This window comes from Equus asinus, chromosome 1 (genome assembly GCF_041296235.1).
Source record: "Equus asinus isolate D_3611 breed Donkey chromosome 1, EquAss-T2T_v2, whole genome shotgun sequence".
Lineage (NCBI taxonomy): Eukaryota > Metazoa > Chordata > Mammalia > Perissodactyla > Equidae > Equus > Equus asinus.
The window spans coordinates 161,812,439-161,825,198 of NC_091790.1; the positions used below are offsets into that span (position 1 = coordinate 161,812,439).

The following is a 12,760-nucleotide window of genomic DNA, read 5'->3' on the forward strand; positions in this document are numbered from 1 at the left end:
TAAGTAGTTGCTTCTGCTGTTCCATCATCCTAAACCTTCAGGTAAAGTCTGTTCTACACAGTAGACTTATGTTGGTGGAACTTTGGGAAAATAAAGGAATTGAATGTGGGAGATGAATGGGGTGAATAGGAACAGAATGAAGGCAGCAGTTGTAGGAAGTAAGATTCAGGGATGTGGTCAGGGGTTCAGAGGAAGTGGAACATGAGAGCAGAGGTGGCCATAATGGATGATAAATGGAAGCCCAAGAACTTTATGGGTGCAGAGACATGGATGAAGGGATTGAGAGTGGGGACTTTGAGTTTCCTGCTGAATGTAGGAATACACACTAAAGACTCAAGTGCAGTGTGATGTAGAAACTGGTGCCTGTGGGAACAGTTGAGTGGGTAATATGTAAATTATGCACTCCTTGTCACTGAAGTTGAAGAATATTAACAACCTACCTGGTGTCATAGAACTAGTAAGGATGTTGCTCTCAAACTCAAAAGTCTAACTTCTTTTTCCTACACTCCACTCTTTCTCCAAGAAATATTAGCTAATATTTATTGAGTCCTTACTATGTGCTCAGCCCTTTTCTATGGTGAGTCAGGCTTTATTAGCCTCATTTTACAGCTGAGGAAACTAAAGTTCAGAGAGACTATGATACTTGGCAAAGCTCACAGGGCAAACAAAAGACAGAGCCAAGATTTGATGATAGGTTTTCCTAACTCCCAAGTCCCAGTTCTTAACCACTTGCTATGTGGCTCAGCCTGGAATGATGTAAACTGAGTTGATAACACGAGTATTTACCTATCGACCAGCTGCTATTAAGAGTTACTCATATTAAAAAATGAATATATTGGGATGTAGGGAGGAGGCAGTTTTCTAAAAATAGCTATTGCCTATACAATCAGGAAGCAAATTGAGTAAGATATGCTATGCGTCTTGACAAGATATTCAGGACTGAATAGGACCAAGCATAGGGATTTTCAAAAGTATCTCAGAATTCTAGAGAAGAAAAAAGATGACTCACATACAAGAAAGTCCTTTAAAAGCATCTTTTTATTTGCTGTAAGAATATCATCTGGAATTTCTACACAATCCATTATGCATAAAACATGGTAGGCATTTTAAAAGCAATGCAGACTCTCAATATCTGTACACTTGCTCAATTAAAATATTAGCAAAGGTTGAAAAATAATGTCTTAGGATGAAAGAATACAGAAGGAGCCAATTTTCTTCCCTTGGCTCATGGCTTCCAATGTCAAAAAGCAGAGTCAAGAAAGCATAGCCACACTGAACTCTCAGTACCTGAGACTGAAGGCATTGAGCAATAGCTATGGCTGAGAAACATCACTTGTGAGTTGATCCATGGGGTAGGAAGGAGACCATTACCCCGCGGGCAGTTTTATTGTGTGGCCAAATGTCTTTGTGCACTAAGGCATCCTACACACAGGTAGGAATTACCTGTTGAGTCAACCTAATTCAGGTAGAAGAGACACTACCAGCCTGCAGAAGGGTCCTCTTGCTCAGGCACCAAGCAGGGAGCTAAGAATTACAACTGCTTCCCTTAAAAAAAAGTCACAGTGATTTTTCTTTTTGTATAGTAACTAAATTTCCCTGAAATAACCATCATAAAGCACATTACAAATAAATTCCTCAATAGCATGACGGGCACTAAACTCTGGAGCTGGCTCACTCGCATAACTATAATTTATTGGAAATGAACTGTGAGAATGAGAGAAGGAGAAGACACTAAACCCTTTCTAATCAGACCCTAAAGGCTGGGGCATCGGGGCACAGCTCCTTCCTTGCAGGGGTCTCCTGGAGAGTTTTTCCTGGATGTGTAATTCTCATAGCTACATCTGTTGTGCACCTGTTAGTCTCCAGGTTCAGCAATAGCAATCAGAACTTACATTATCCTTAAGCTTCATCACAAAAGGCAGAGTGGGTATTATGAATCTTAGTTTCTAGTTAAGCAAACTGAGGATTGTAAGGATTATGCCATTAGACTGAGGACCTGCAACTGGTTATAGACAGGACAAGACAGAAGATCAGACCTGTCTGACAACAAACCTCAAGCTTTCCAGTGCACCGGACCACTTCTGAAGGGATCCAACGCTATCTCTGAATTTGAACCTTTTCTTACCATTTCTGTGAATTTAGTCCCAAAGTAAAAACTCTAGGGAGAGACATAAAAGGGCTAAAAATGCCACCATGAAGAGAGGTGAGTTACAGACTTCCATCCCACCAGCAGCTGTGAGAGTAATTGGGCCCCCAAAGGGACTCAGACATGTAGTCTGTTAGGAAGATAATCTGAAATTTAACTTAAAGTCATCTCCAAACTTATGGAAAAAAGTTTGCAAATAAGGAATTCAAATTAGGTTCAGCATTTTACACCCTCCTGCCCTAAGACCACAAGATGAAATGGACATCTCCTGGGGTGAATATCCAAGACATGGGCATCTCATTGATTTCTAGTATTGTCTACTGTGACTGAAAGTAAAGGATTAGAGGAAAGCAGAGCCAAAATGTATCTCCTGCAAACTCTCATATCCTTAAAGACACAATGAGACTATTTGGTGTGAGGCATGCAATAAGAACCAAAACAAGGGTCTTTGTTTTTCACTTGGATCTGCTTTGTGAAGCCCGAGTCCAGAAATATGTAGGAATGCAATTCATCAGTCTTCTTTTCCAAGATTGTTACACTCAGAAGCACAACTTTTGTTTTGAATGCATTTACTTTGAAAGTTATATGTCTACTCGAATTTTAAATATTATATTTAAAATTGAAAAAGATGTTTTTAGAAGTGCATTTCTTAAATACGGTGATTATTAAACCAATATTCTTATTGAGGGAAATCAACTTCCAGGGATGAAAATAGTGTCAATGGGAGGAATTTCATTTTTTATGAACATATTGCACCATTTTAATTTGGGTCCAATGTAGACGTTGAAAGATCTATACCAATAAAAGCCACATGAGACACTCTTCTTACTGGTTTGCTGTTGGAGTCCGCATGGACCCCCAAGTCCAGCAACTGATGAGTCCACAACAGAACAACAAAGGGGAATATAACAGACAGCCTTCCCTTTGCCCTGGTGGAATCAACCACGAAAGCACCAGCCCCAAAGTCCTCCAAGAGTCTTGGCAGCATGTTTCACTGTGGCTGGTGAGTGCTGAGAGGCAGATAGGTGGGCCTCTCCTTCACTCCCTCACTTCCCCTTGACCTATTTTCTATTCCAGGTACGTGAGATGTTCTGAATCTTTTTCATTTTGATCCTCTGATCCAGCATCTTGTACCTTGCAGGATGCTCATCAGTTTTCTTTGGGACCGAAGGTGCATAGGAGCTAGATGCATAAGCAGGGCGTTTAAAATGACGTAGAGCAGGCTTGATGACTGGAGGCCATGCAAAGGAAGACAGACAACCATTAGCCTCACCAATAACATGGCACAACTAAACACTGTGGGCAACTTCCTTGTCCCTAGATCTGTTCATTTTCTTTAAAAGCAGGAACCAAAGGAGATTGAACTCTCACTCTCACTGGGAATCTTATTGGAGATAGATGAATAAGCACATTATCACCTTGATCATTCACTTAAAATAAATAAGTTCCTAGAGATAGGCAGTGACGAGCCCAGAATTTAAAGGTTCATAGTGAATGGGTGGGGTTAAGGAGGTGAGAGAGAGCAGTGCGGTCACTTTTGGGAAGAGCAAAGCAAACACAGGTGAGCAGAGGCATATTGTTAACCAGCATTTAGCATTATACGTAAGCTTTCAAGGTTGCAAAGTAGCACACAATCCTGAAGTGCTAATAAAAAGTACATCATTCAGAAGATATTTGCAAAACATATCTATGAAGGTCTTGTATCCAAAATATAAAAAGAATTCTGAAAATTCAACAACAACAAAAAACAACTGAATCTAAATACAAGCAAAAGATATGAACAGACTCTTCACTTAATAAGATATACATGTAGCAAAAAAGCATAGGAAAAGATGCTCAACAATTTTTGCATTAGAGAACTGCAAATTAAAACAACAATGGTACACACTACATACCTGTTAGGATGGATAAAATCCAAAAAAGAAATATGATGATACCATTTGCTGGAGAGAATCCAGAGTAACAGGAGCTCTCATTCTTGCTAGCGGCAATGTAAAACGTTACAGCCATTTTGGAAGACAGTTTGACAGTTTCTCATGAAGCTAGACACAGTCTTACCATACGATCCAGCAATTGTGCTCCAATATTTACTCAACTTACCTGAAAATTTATGTCCACATAAAAACCTGTACATGCTTTTTATAGAAATTTATTCACAATTGCCAAAAACTGGAAGCAACCAAGATGTCCTTCAACAGTTAAATGGATAAACAAGTCACAGAACAGTCATACAATGGACTATTATTCAGTAATAAAAAGAAATGAGCAGTCAGGCCATATATAGACATAGTGGAATCTTAAATGTGTATTGCTAAATGAAAGAAGCCAGTCTGAAAAGGCTACATACTGTATGATTCCATTTATATGACATTCTTGAAAGATCAAAGCAACAGAAATGACAAAAAGATCAATGATTGCCAGGGGCTCAGAGGGAGGAGGTAGGGTTAAATAGGTGAAGCATAGGGGATTTTTAGGGCAACGAAGCTATTCCGTATGGTACTGTAGTGCTGGATATGTGACACTGTGCATTTGTTAAAACCCATAGAACTTTGCAGCACAAGGAGTGAACCTTAATGTACGCAAATTTTTAAAATAATTTAAGAGGTCAGGGGAATCACAGAATGACATGCATAATGTAACAAAACAATCTAACGGCATTACAAATGCAGGAAATAGCCTCACAAAATAGTGTAGGGGGAAAAGATGCTCACCTAAGTAACTTTGAATTCTAGTGGATTCTGTTAGACTAAATGCCAATGAAATCATACACAAGTACTGTATACAAGTTGATAAAGTTGTTTCCCATGGGGGTAAAGATTAACAATTCTAATACTACTCTATATGTCTACTAGAATTGAACAATTATGTAAATGGATAGTGGATGATGAGAGCCAAGTTTCACACTGTTGGAGTGGGAGTTTACAGAGAAGCAAAAGGAGAAGGCTAGAAATGATCCACGTGGTAATAGATTAGAGTTGAAGACATCAGTATGAATTCATGTTTAACTTAATATAGATACAGATGGTTACACACATACACATATGTGTGTTGGTACACCCCCATATATTTCCTTGCTCTATTAGCTGACAGGACCTAGAAGCAATGAAGTAGCTACTAGCCTAGAAGCCTCACTAGCAATGAGCACTTCTAGTGTCCAGATCTTGGTTCCTAATACCATTCTCCAATAAAAGGAACCAGGGCTCTTTGTAGAAATAGCTGATTCTAGGACCAGAGAACAAAATATACAGGATGAACCTGGAACATCTATAGTACCAGAAAGTAAGAAAGTGCTAAACATACACACACTCACACACACACACACACACACGATAGGACAAAGGAGCCCTCAAATGAAAGAGCTCCCAAATGGCCATGTTGGAACAATTTGAGCAACAAAATAAATATAGCAGTATTGAATTATAATCCAAGGTATGAAATACATATCCATGAGTCCATGCTCATTATAAATAAATGTTTGAATAAATAATTGTGGGAGAATAGACACATCTCTCATGCAGAAGAATTCCAAATAATTTATGTAGATACACCTCTCTGAAGGAGGAGGAGCCTTTAGAGTGGGTTGGATATAGTGACATCCTTCCAGAGAGGACAGTCTAGGAAGGGGACAAAAGAGTAACTTTATGGTGGAGAAATCTAATAAACACAACCTCAGCCAGGACATCAAGGTTAACACCAATAGTGATGTTATGTTGGTAGTATGCACCTTTGATTTCACAAGATGAAAAATGGATATTATACGATAAAACTAGCACTTTGCTTCCATGGTCCTCCTCCCCAAAATATATAACCCCATTCTAATGATGAAAAAGCATCAGACAAGTCCCAATTGAAGGACATTCCACAAAATATTCGACCAATATTCCTCAAAACTTTCAAGATCATCAAAAACAAGAAATCTGAGAAACCATCACAGCCAAGAGGAGCCTAAGGAGACAGGATGACTAAATGTACTGTGTTATCCTGGATGGGATCCTGGAACAGAAAAAAGACACTAGGTGACAACTAATGACATATGAACAAAATATGGACTGTAGACAATAATAAAAGTACATCACCTAACCTGCAGATCTGTAAACAGAAGAAGGTAAAGCACTAATTGATTCTTCCTCTCTCTACTCCCCTCTGCTCCAGCCTCCCACCACCTACCCCATCCCTTTCCCTCCTTGGTCCTGTGGAAAGTGTTTAGTTGGTGAGACAAGGTACAAGTGAATAAAGGTGAGACCAGGTTAAATGATAACCACAGACAGATGAGACATAATAAAGAGACAAGAGGTGTGAAGGAGCAGAGCTGGTGCTGAGCCATTGCCTCAAACAGCAGCTGTCACTGAGGCTCCTCCACTCTCACTGAAAGGGCCAGCTAGAAGTGTGATACACAGGTGGGTCAGCTTGAAGGGCTAAGATTGGGGGACAGATCTATTATACAAGTTATCCTTGTGAAAAACCAGCTTTGCAAATCTCTTCCAATACCAGGAAAACACATGACATTATGATCAAGCAAAAGATTAGAAACAACTTACATATACAACCATAGGGAACTGGTTAAGTTATGGTACATTCTTAAAATACACTACTGTGATACTATGGAAAAATGATATACCTGTCTATTAATAAAAATAGAGGTTCATGTAATACTGTCAAATGAAAAAAGTAGTATATATAATCTAATCTCATTACTATAAAAACATACAAATATGTGCATAGGAAAATCTGGAAGAACACACATTTAAACCATGGCAGCGCTTATCTCTGAGCAGTATAAACATGGCTATTTTATTTCTTTTTGATCATTTACACTTTTTATCTTTTTCTACGATGATCAGGTCTTAGAGATGTAACTTTTGAAAAATAAAAATACTACTAAAAATTTCTTCTATAGAATCATATATCAGAGCTATTCTAGAAAATCATATGTAATAGAAAGTGAGTAAAATTGAGTTTATTTTAGGCTTTGGTACTAGACATCTCAGAAAGCTCAGAGCTGAGTGTACATTTCACAGCCTATAGATTAATATTCATTCATCAACTTCTTAGAGCTCCTACTCGTGTCCTGCTGATATAACGATGGACAAAACAGACAGAAAACCCTGCCCTCGCTGGGCTTCCATTCCAGTAACCCCCTCTGAAACTTGTGACTGGCTTACAGAAGAAAAACATGTTCAAATAAAATAAGTGATGCTGTTACTATAATCTCCATAATACCTACACCGACTTCGTCTTTTGAGTTATCCTAACCCATAGTAAAGACTTCCAGCAAATGGTCCTATAGTGACGTAACAAGACATATACAGAAGAACAGAGATTTTGTTGTTGTTAAGATCTCAGAGTGCTCAGTTCTGTTTCTTAGGGTAAACAAGGATTGCAGCACAAAACACTCTAGGAACAAACATAAAAACAGTGGTTGTTACCCTGGAGAATGGAGTAGAGACAGGAGAGGGCTTCAGATCAAAACTGATTGTTGCAAATGTCTGGGCTAACTGATTTACTGCTCTTCAAGCCACAGTCCCTCTCCATATTCATTCTATTTTCGCTGCTCAGCATGAACTCAGCCAAAGTATTATTGAATTTCCCACTTCTCAGCATGCAGAAACATTTACCGTTTGCCGGGATTCTGATTGTCACAGCAAAAACTTTCCTTGCCACCGGAGTCGTTGCAAAAAGAGTTGAGCCCGCTGATAGAGATCGGCTCCCCACCGAGGTTGTGGAAATACTCGTATGCCTGCTGTCACCCTCACTCAAAATATGGGAAAAAAAGGAAAATTCATACAGGGCTATTTTGTATGCATTGATTGCCTTTCCCCTCTGCAGGGGAACACGATTTGATGACAGGGCAAAACAGTGGAGCCTGGCATGAGGGCACCATCCTGAGTTGAATGGGAACCTTTCTTCTGGGGTGCTGGTGTGGCCTCCTGAGGACTCTTATTCGTCTTCCGGCTATCCCTGAGATATTCCTGGAAGGGGGTCTGACCCTTCTCCTTTCAATGACCAGGTACTTCCCACAGCTGAACCCAAGCAGCAGCGACACAATCCTCCCCAGGTAGAGAAGAACCAAACTGGGAACAGAAGCCCCTCCTCTCCATATGCTTGATTGTAAGAAACTTGGACCCTTTTCCTCTTAGGGACGCATTCACAAAGTCTACTCTCACTTCTTAGAGTAATTTACTTCCTCACCTCATAGAGTAATTTACTTCGAGAAAACAATCTAATTAGCTAATGAAGATTTGACAAAGGCACATATCTCTGCACAGAGCCTGAACTTGAGAAAGTCATTATCTCTATTACTTTCAAACGTGCTTAGGAAAAGAAAAGTTCAAGACAAAAATACACACATCATCCTTTATTTTACAATTACACGCAATGTTTGTTTTGCATAAAAGTGATGCTCTTTTAGAAGTTTTAATACTCATTTGTTTAAATTTCATCTTTTTCATAAACACCATTCCTCCCAAAGGTGTCTATGACTTTCTCCCTTTCCTCTGTCACCACCAGCCCATCTTTTATTCTCTCTCTCTGTCTCTTTCTCTCTGAGAACTTTTTGCTTGGTGGTTACTTTTTTTTTTTTTTTGGTGTGGGAGACTACTGCATAGAATTATTCTTCTTCAGAAGATAGATTGAGGTTTATTCATATATCAAATTAACATAGCTGTTAGTTGGATTCAGGTATTGAAATACAAATGAGGTTTTTAAAGCTCCTTGTTTGATTATTTATTTAATCTACTGTTTCTCAAAGTACCCTCACTAAAATTGTGAATATAATAGTTCTTGTTGGAGGAGGCAGGGGTTCCTCAGCCAAACTTAACTGGGTTAAAGTTAAACTAGTATTTTCATGGCAGGACAGCTCAGAGACCTAAACAAGGGTAACGTGTAGCACAAATCCCTAAAACAGTCGATAGCATGTAGTTTTTCCCAATTCTGTTAAGCTAAGGAACCCTTTTCATCAGGAGCATCTCACAGAGTGCGTAGCATAAAACACTTTCAGAAAGACTGGGTTAATTCACTATCATATCATATCACATCGTAGCTCTGAATTCAGTACACTCCGTCGTATTGCGCTGAATGAGAGCAGAATGGTCACCAGTCCTCATCTAATCTAGGGCCAGCCTAATTCCTGTGAGTTAAACAACAAGCTGCATTAGAAGCCGTCTCTGTTCTTTCAATCCCCTATGGCTTCAGTGTGATCTTTTGGGACCACCACACAGCAGCAGTGGCAACTCCATAGGGAGAATTTCTGAAACTCTGTTGCAGAGCACCACCTCCAAAAGCAGCAACTTGGCACTCTTAGCTTCTGAATAAATTCTAATATTGGAACCTTTTTTAAAAAAGAATGATTGAACATGTGTTTTCTCCTCTTTCAAAGATAATTCCATGATATGATCTTAGGATAAACGTTTCCATCTATAGACATTTTTTATCTGCATTTACACACACACACACAACATAGACACTAAACTAACAAGATAAAAAATAATCATTTATTGCCTCTTAAATGCTGTTTTACAGGAAGAACAAAATCCCACTGCCTTACATTCCGTTTCTGAAATCGGTGTCTTTTTGGGATGTCTATCTGAAATCTGATGGAAAGTCCTTACAAAAACCATCCAGGAGTTTTGAATTGCAAGAGATTGGAATGTTAACATCAGCTCCATTGAGGACGGAACGATATAAGAACTGAGCCTGTGATTTCCATTCCAGGATCCGCTGTGATAAAATAATCATAATATCTGACATACATTGTATACTAGGCACAATGCTAAGAATGCAATATGAATTAGCCTTTAATCTTCACTACCGTCCTAGGAGGCAAGCATATTATCACCCCTTTTTGGGTGAGGAAACTGAGGCTTGAAAGAGCTTAAGTAACTTGCCCAGGTTTACACGCTAGTGTGCAAGAAGTCTAGATTCTGCATTCACATCCAAGCAGTCTGACTTCAAGAGCCTTTCTCTGATATTTGAAACAACCTTGGACCAAAGTTCACAGTGGGTTTTAATAACTTCCATGATAAGTTAAAAGAGTCAAGTAAACACCACAATTGTACCTCATCTATACTGTCAATATTTGAGTATGTATCTGTGTTATATACAGGATTCTGGAATACTCTTGTTAGTAGCTATAATCAAGCTTCCCCAAAGCAAAAGCAAATCGCCCTGCTTAACACAATTACTGGCAATGGCTCAGGAAGGAAGGACATAAAGGTACTGGCTAACAGGTCTCTTATATAAGTGCTTCCCGCTCTTCTCTCACCTATGCCAAGTTGGAATGTTAACAGGAATTCCGAAAGTCTAGTTTGTGGGAGATAAGCAGTCAAGCCAGGTGAGCTCCAGGAGCCTGGGGGTGCAATTTTTAACTCCTTGGTTCTCACCCCTGGCTGCATATGAGAACCACCCAGGGAGCTTTTGAAAATCCCGTGCTCAGGTTGCACCCCAGACCAATTAAAGCAGAGTCAATCCTCTCCTTCCTTATGTTCACAAAAGAAACAATAGTCGTGTTTTGCACACCCTGAAAATGTTCTGTCAACTATAAATGGCTAGCCAACGCTGTTGCTGTATTTTCTCACAACAAACTGCCTGGCTGGGGAGGAGTCCTTTAGGCAGCAATTACTTGTGGTCTTCAGAATTCTGCTTTTTCCTCTCTCTCTCCTGTCCATTATATTTTTGCTTCCTGTTGAGTCTACCATGAAGACAAAAGCTCTGAGAAACGAAAAGGCATTCTTTTGCTGGACAAAGCAACTTGGATGTTGTCATTTGAGGACTGTGAGAAAGTCCACAGCAAGAAGAGCCAACACTGAGAGTCACCAATCTTTGCTAAATAAATCCAACACTTGGGAGAGGAAAGAATAAGACCAAAGAGGGACTTCCTGATATCTGACTCAGGGGAAAGAATGAGAGCTCTGGTTTCCAAGCCTCCTTCACCACTTCCAGTTGTTTTATCTTGGGCAAGCCCCTGCACCTCTCTGAGCTTCACTTTCTGCTCTGTAACCCGGTATAACAATATTACGTAACCAACAGGGCTGTTGGGAGGACTCAGTGAGATTGGGCATGTAGAGGATTTACCACAGGGTCTGGCAAAAAGAATGCCTTTGGTTAGTGGCAACTTCTATTATCATTATTGTTGTGATAATGATCATGTCTGACAGGAAATACTGGTGGATAAGGTGAAAATAAAACCCTGAATAGACAGAATGCCAGAAAGACTCCTAGGACAGGCACCGCCATTTTGTGCAGTACTGACTTCACGCTGGCAGATAGGGTGTTGCTCAGCTCATTTGGCCCTTTCGAGATAATCTGCCTGATATCAGCTTAGGTCTCCAACTGGTCTTCTCTCTGGACTCTTCCTAGCTTCTTTCTGTGGCATATTTTTAGAGTATCTAGAATTCCAAACCTGGCTTATGCCTGATTCTGATCATCAGACACATTAGCTAATTTGGTATGAACCAATTGCGTTTTGAAGATGAGCTCATGAGAAGACACAAAATCAGCTAAAAGACTCCTCTCAATGTCAACATCAGCTCCAGGCAGGACTGAATCAAGAAGGGTTGACCCCAATCCCAAAAACAGAAACACACCCTTCAAACCTCTAGCAGTTTGGCTGAATTGGCTCTCAAAGCTGGTCTTTTCCTTATGGGGCAGGTGGAAGATATTAATTTGTTTCACCAGAAAGGGAGACTTTGTCCTTGTTCATTATCTAAGCTTCCCATGAGATTTCTTAAAAAATGAAAGTGAAATGTAACTACCTTTTATAAACCCAGGGCTGTGCTGTTTAAGGAGTCCAGTAGCCTGGCTTTCCTCTTCTGTACCATTCAGTGTTTTCACATCCATTATCTCATTTGTAGCCCCTTCTTCCACCATCCTTGGAAGGGGGCCAGATTCAGTTCTGTCTGTGCCCCCATATGACTTGGGCACATGATTTCAGATTCCCATTGTAAAAACAGAGATAATAACACTCATTGCAGAGGGCCGTAGTGAGGATGAGAAGAAATCATGTGTGTGAAACAGTCAGCAAGGCCCTAACACTTAGCAGGTGCTCACTCAATATCAGTTTCCATCCCTTTCCTCAGAGGAGGGTCCTACATTTCAGGAATTATCTGGAAGATTTGCAATTGCCAGGAAAATTCAGTAGCAGCATACCTTCCCAGCTAGAGAACACATTTGTTTCCTTAAGACACAAAAGCATTATACTGAGGCCACAATGATAGGTGACCCTTCCTTATGTAGAAACACAATTTAGCCACATTAACCCAGCTGGAAAATTACTCAAACCACGCACACTAAATGTGGTGCTGTCTAAGGTGACGATCTATTCTTAACCTCTTCAAGGTGGATTTTATGTTGAAACTAGAATAATTAAACACATCACCTACATTTTTAAAAACTCCAAGGATTTTACCTCAACAAAATGAGAATGCTAAATAATCTACTGGTTCCATATTTTAAGTTCACAGAGCAAAGAGTGCAGGGGACAGGAAGCTTGCTCTCTGGGAAGCTATCCAGAAGAAGTTGAGTTGACACTGCCTGAACCAAACGACTATCTAGTATGGAAAGATTACCTGACCAACATTTCCAGGTACCCAGAGGAATGCATGTCCACAGGGAAAAGGT

The 12,760-nt window shown here is 39.9% G+C and overlaps 1 protein-coding gene across 6 annotated transcripts in view; it reads right to left on the reverse strand.

The window, feature by feature from the left end:
* Positions 1-1,021: 1,021 nt before the first annotated feature.
* Positions 1,022-12,760, reverse strand: part of PDE1C (phosphodiesterase 1C) — a 596,098-nt gene continuing 584,359 nt past the window's right edge. For all 6 annotated transcript variants that reach the window (XM_070511509.1, XM_070511518.1, XM_070511553.1 and 3 more), the window contains one exon: positions 1,022-3,377. In XM_070511509.1, the coding sequence (XP_070367610.1) occupies positions 3,208-3,377 (170 nt within the window). In that variant the 3' untranslated portion in view covers positions 1,022-3,207. The remainder of the gene's footprint in view (positions 3,378-12,760) is intronic.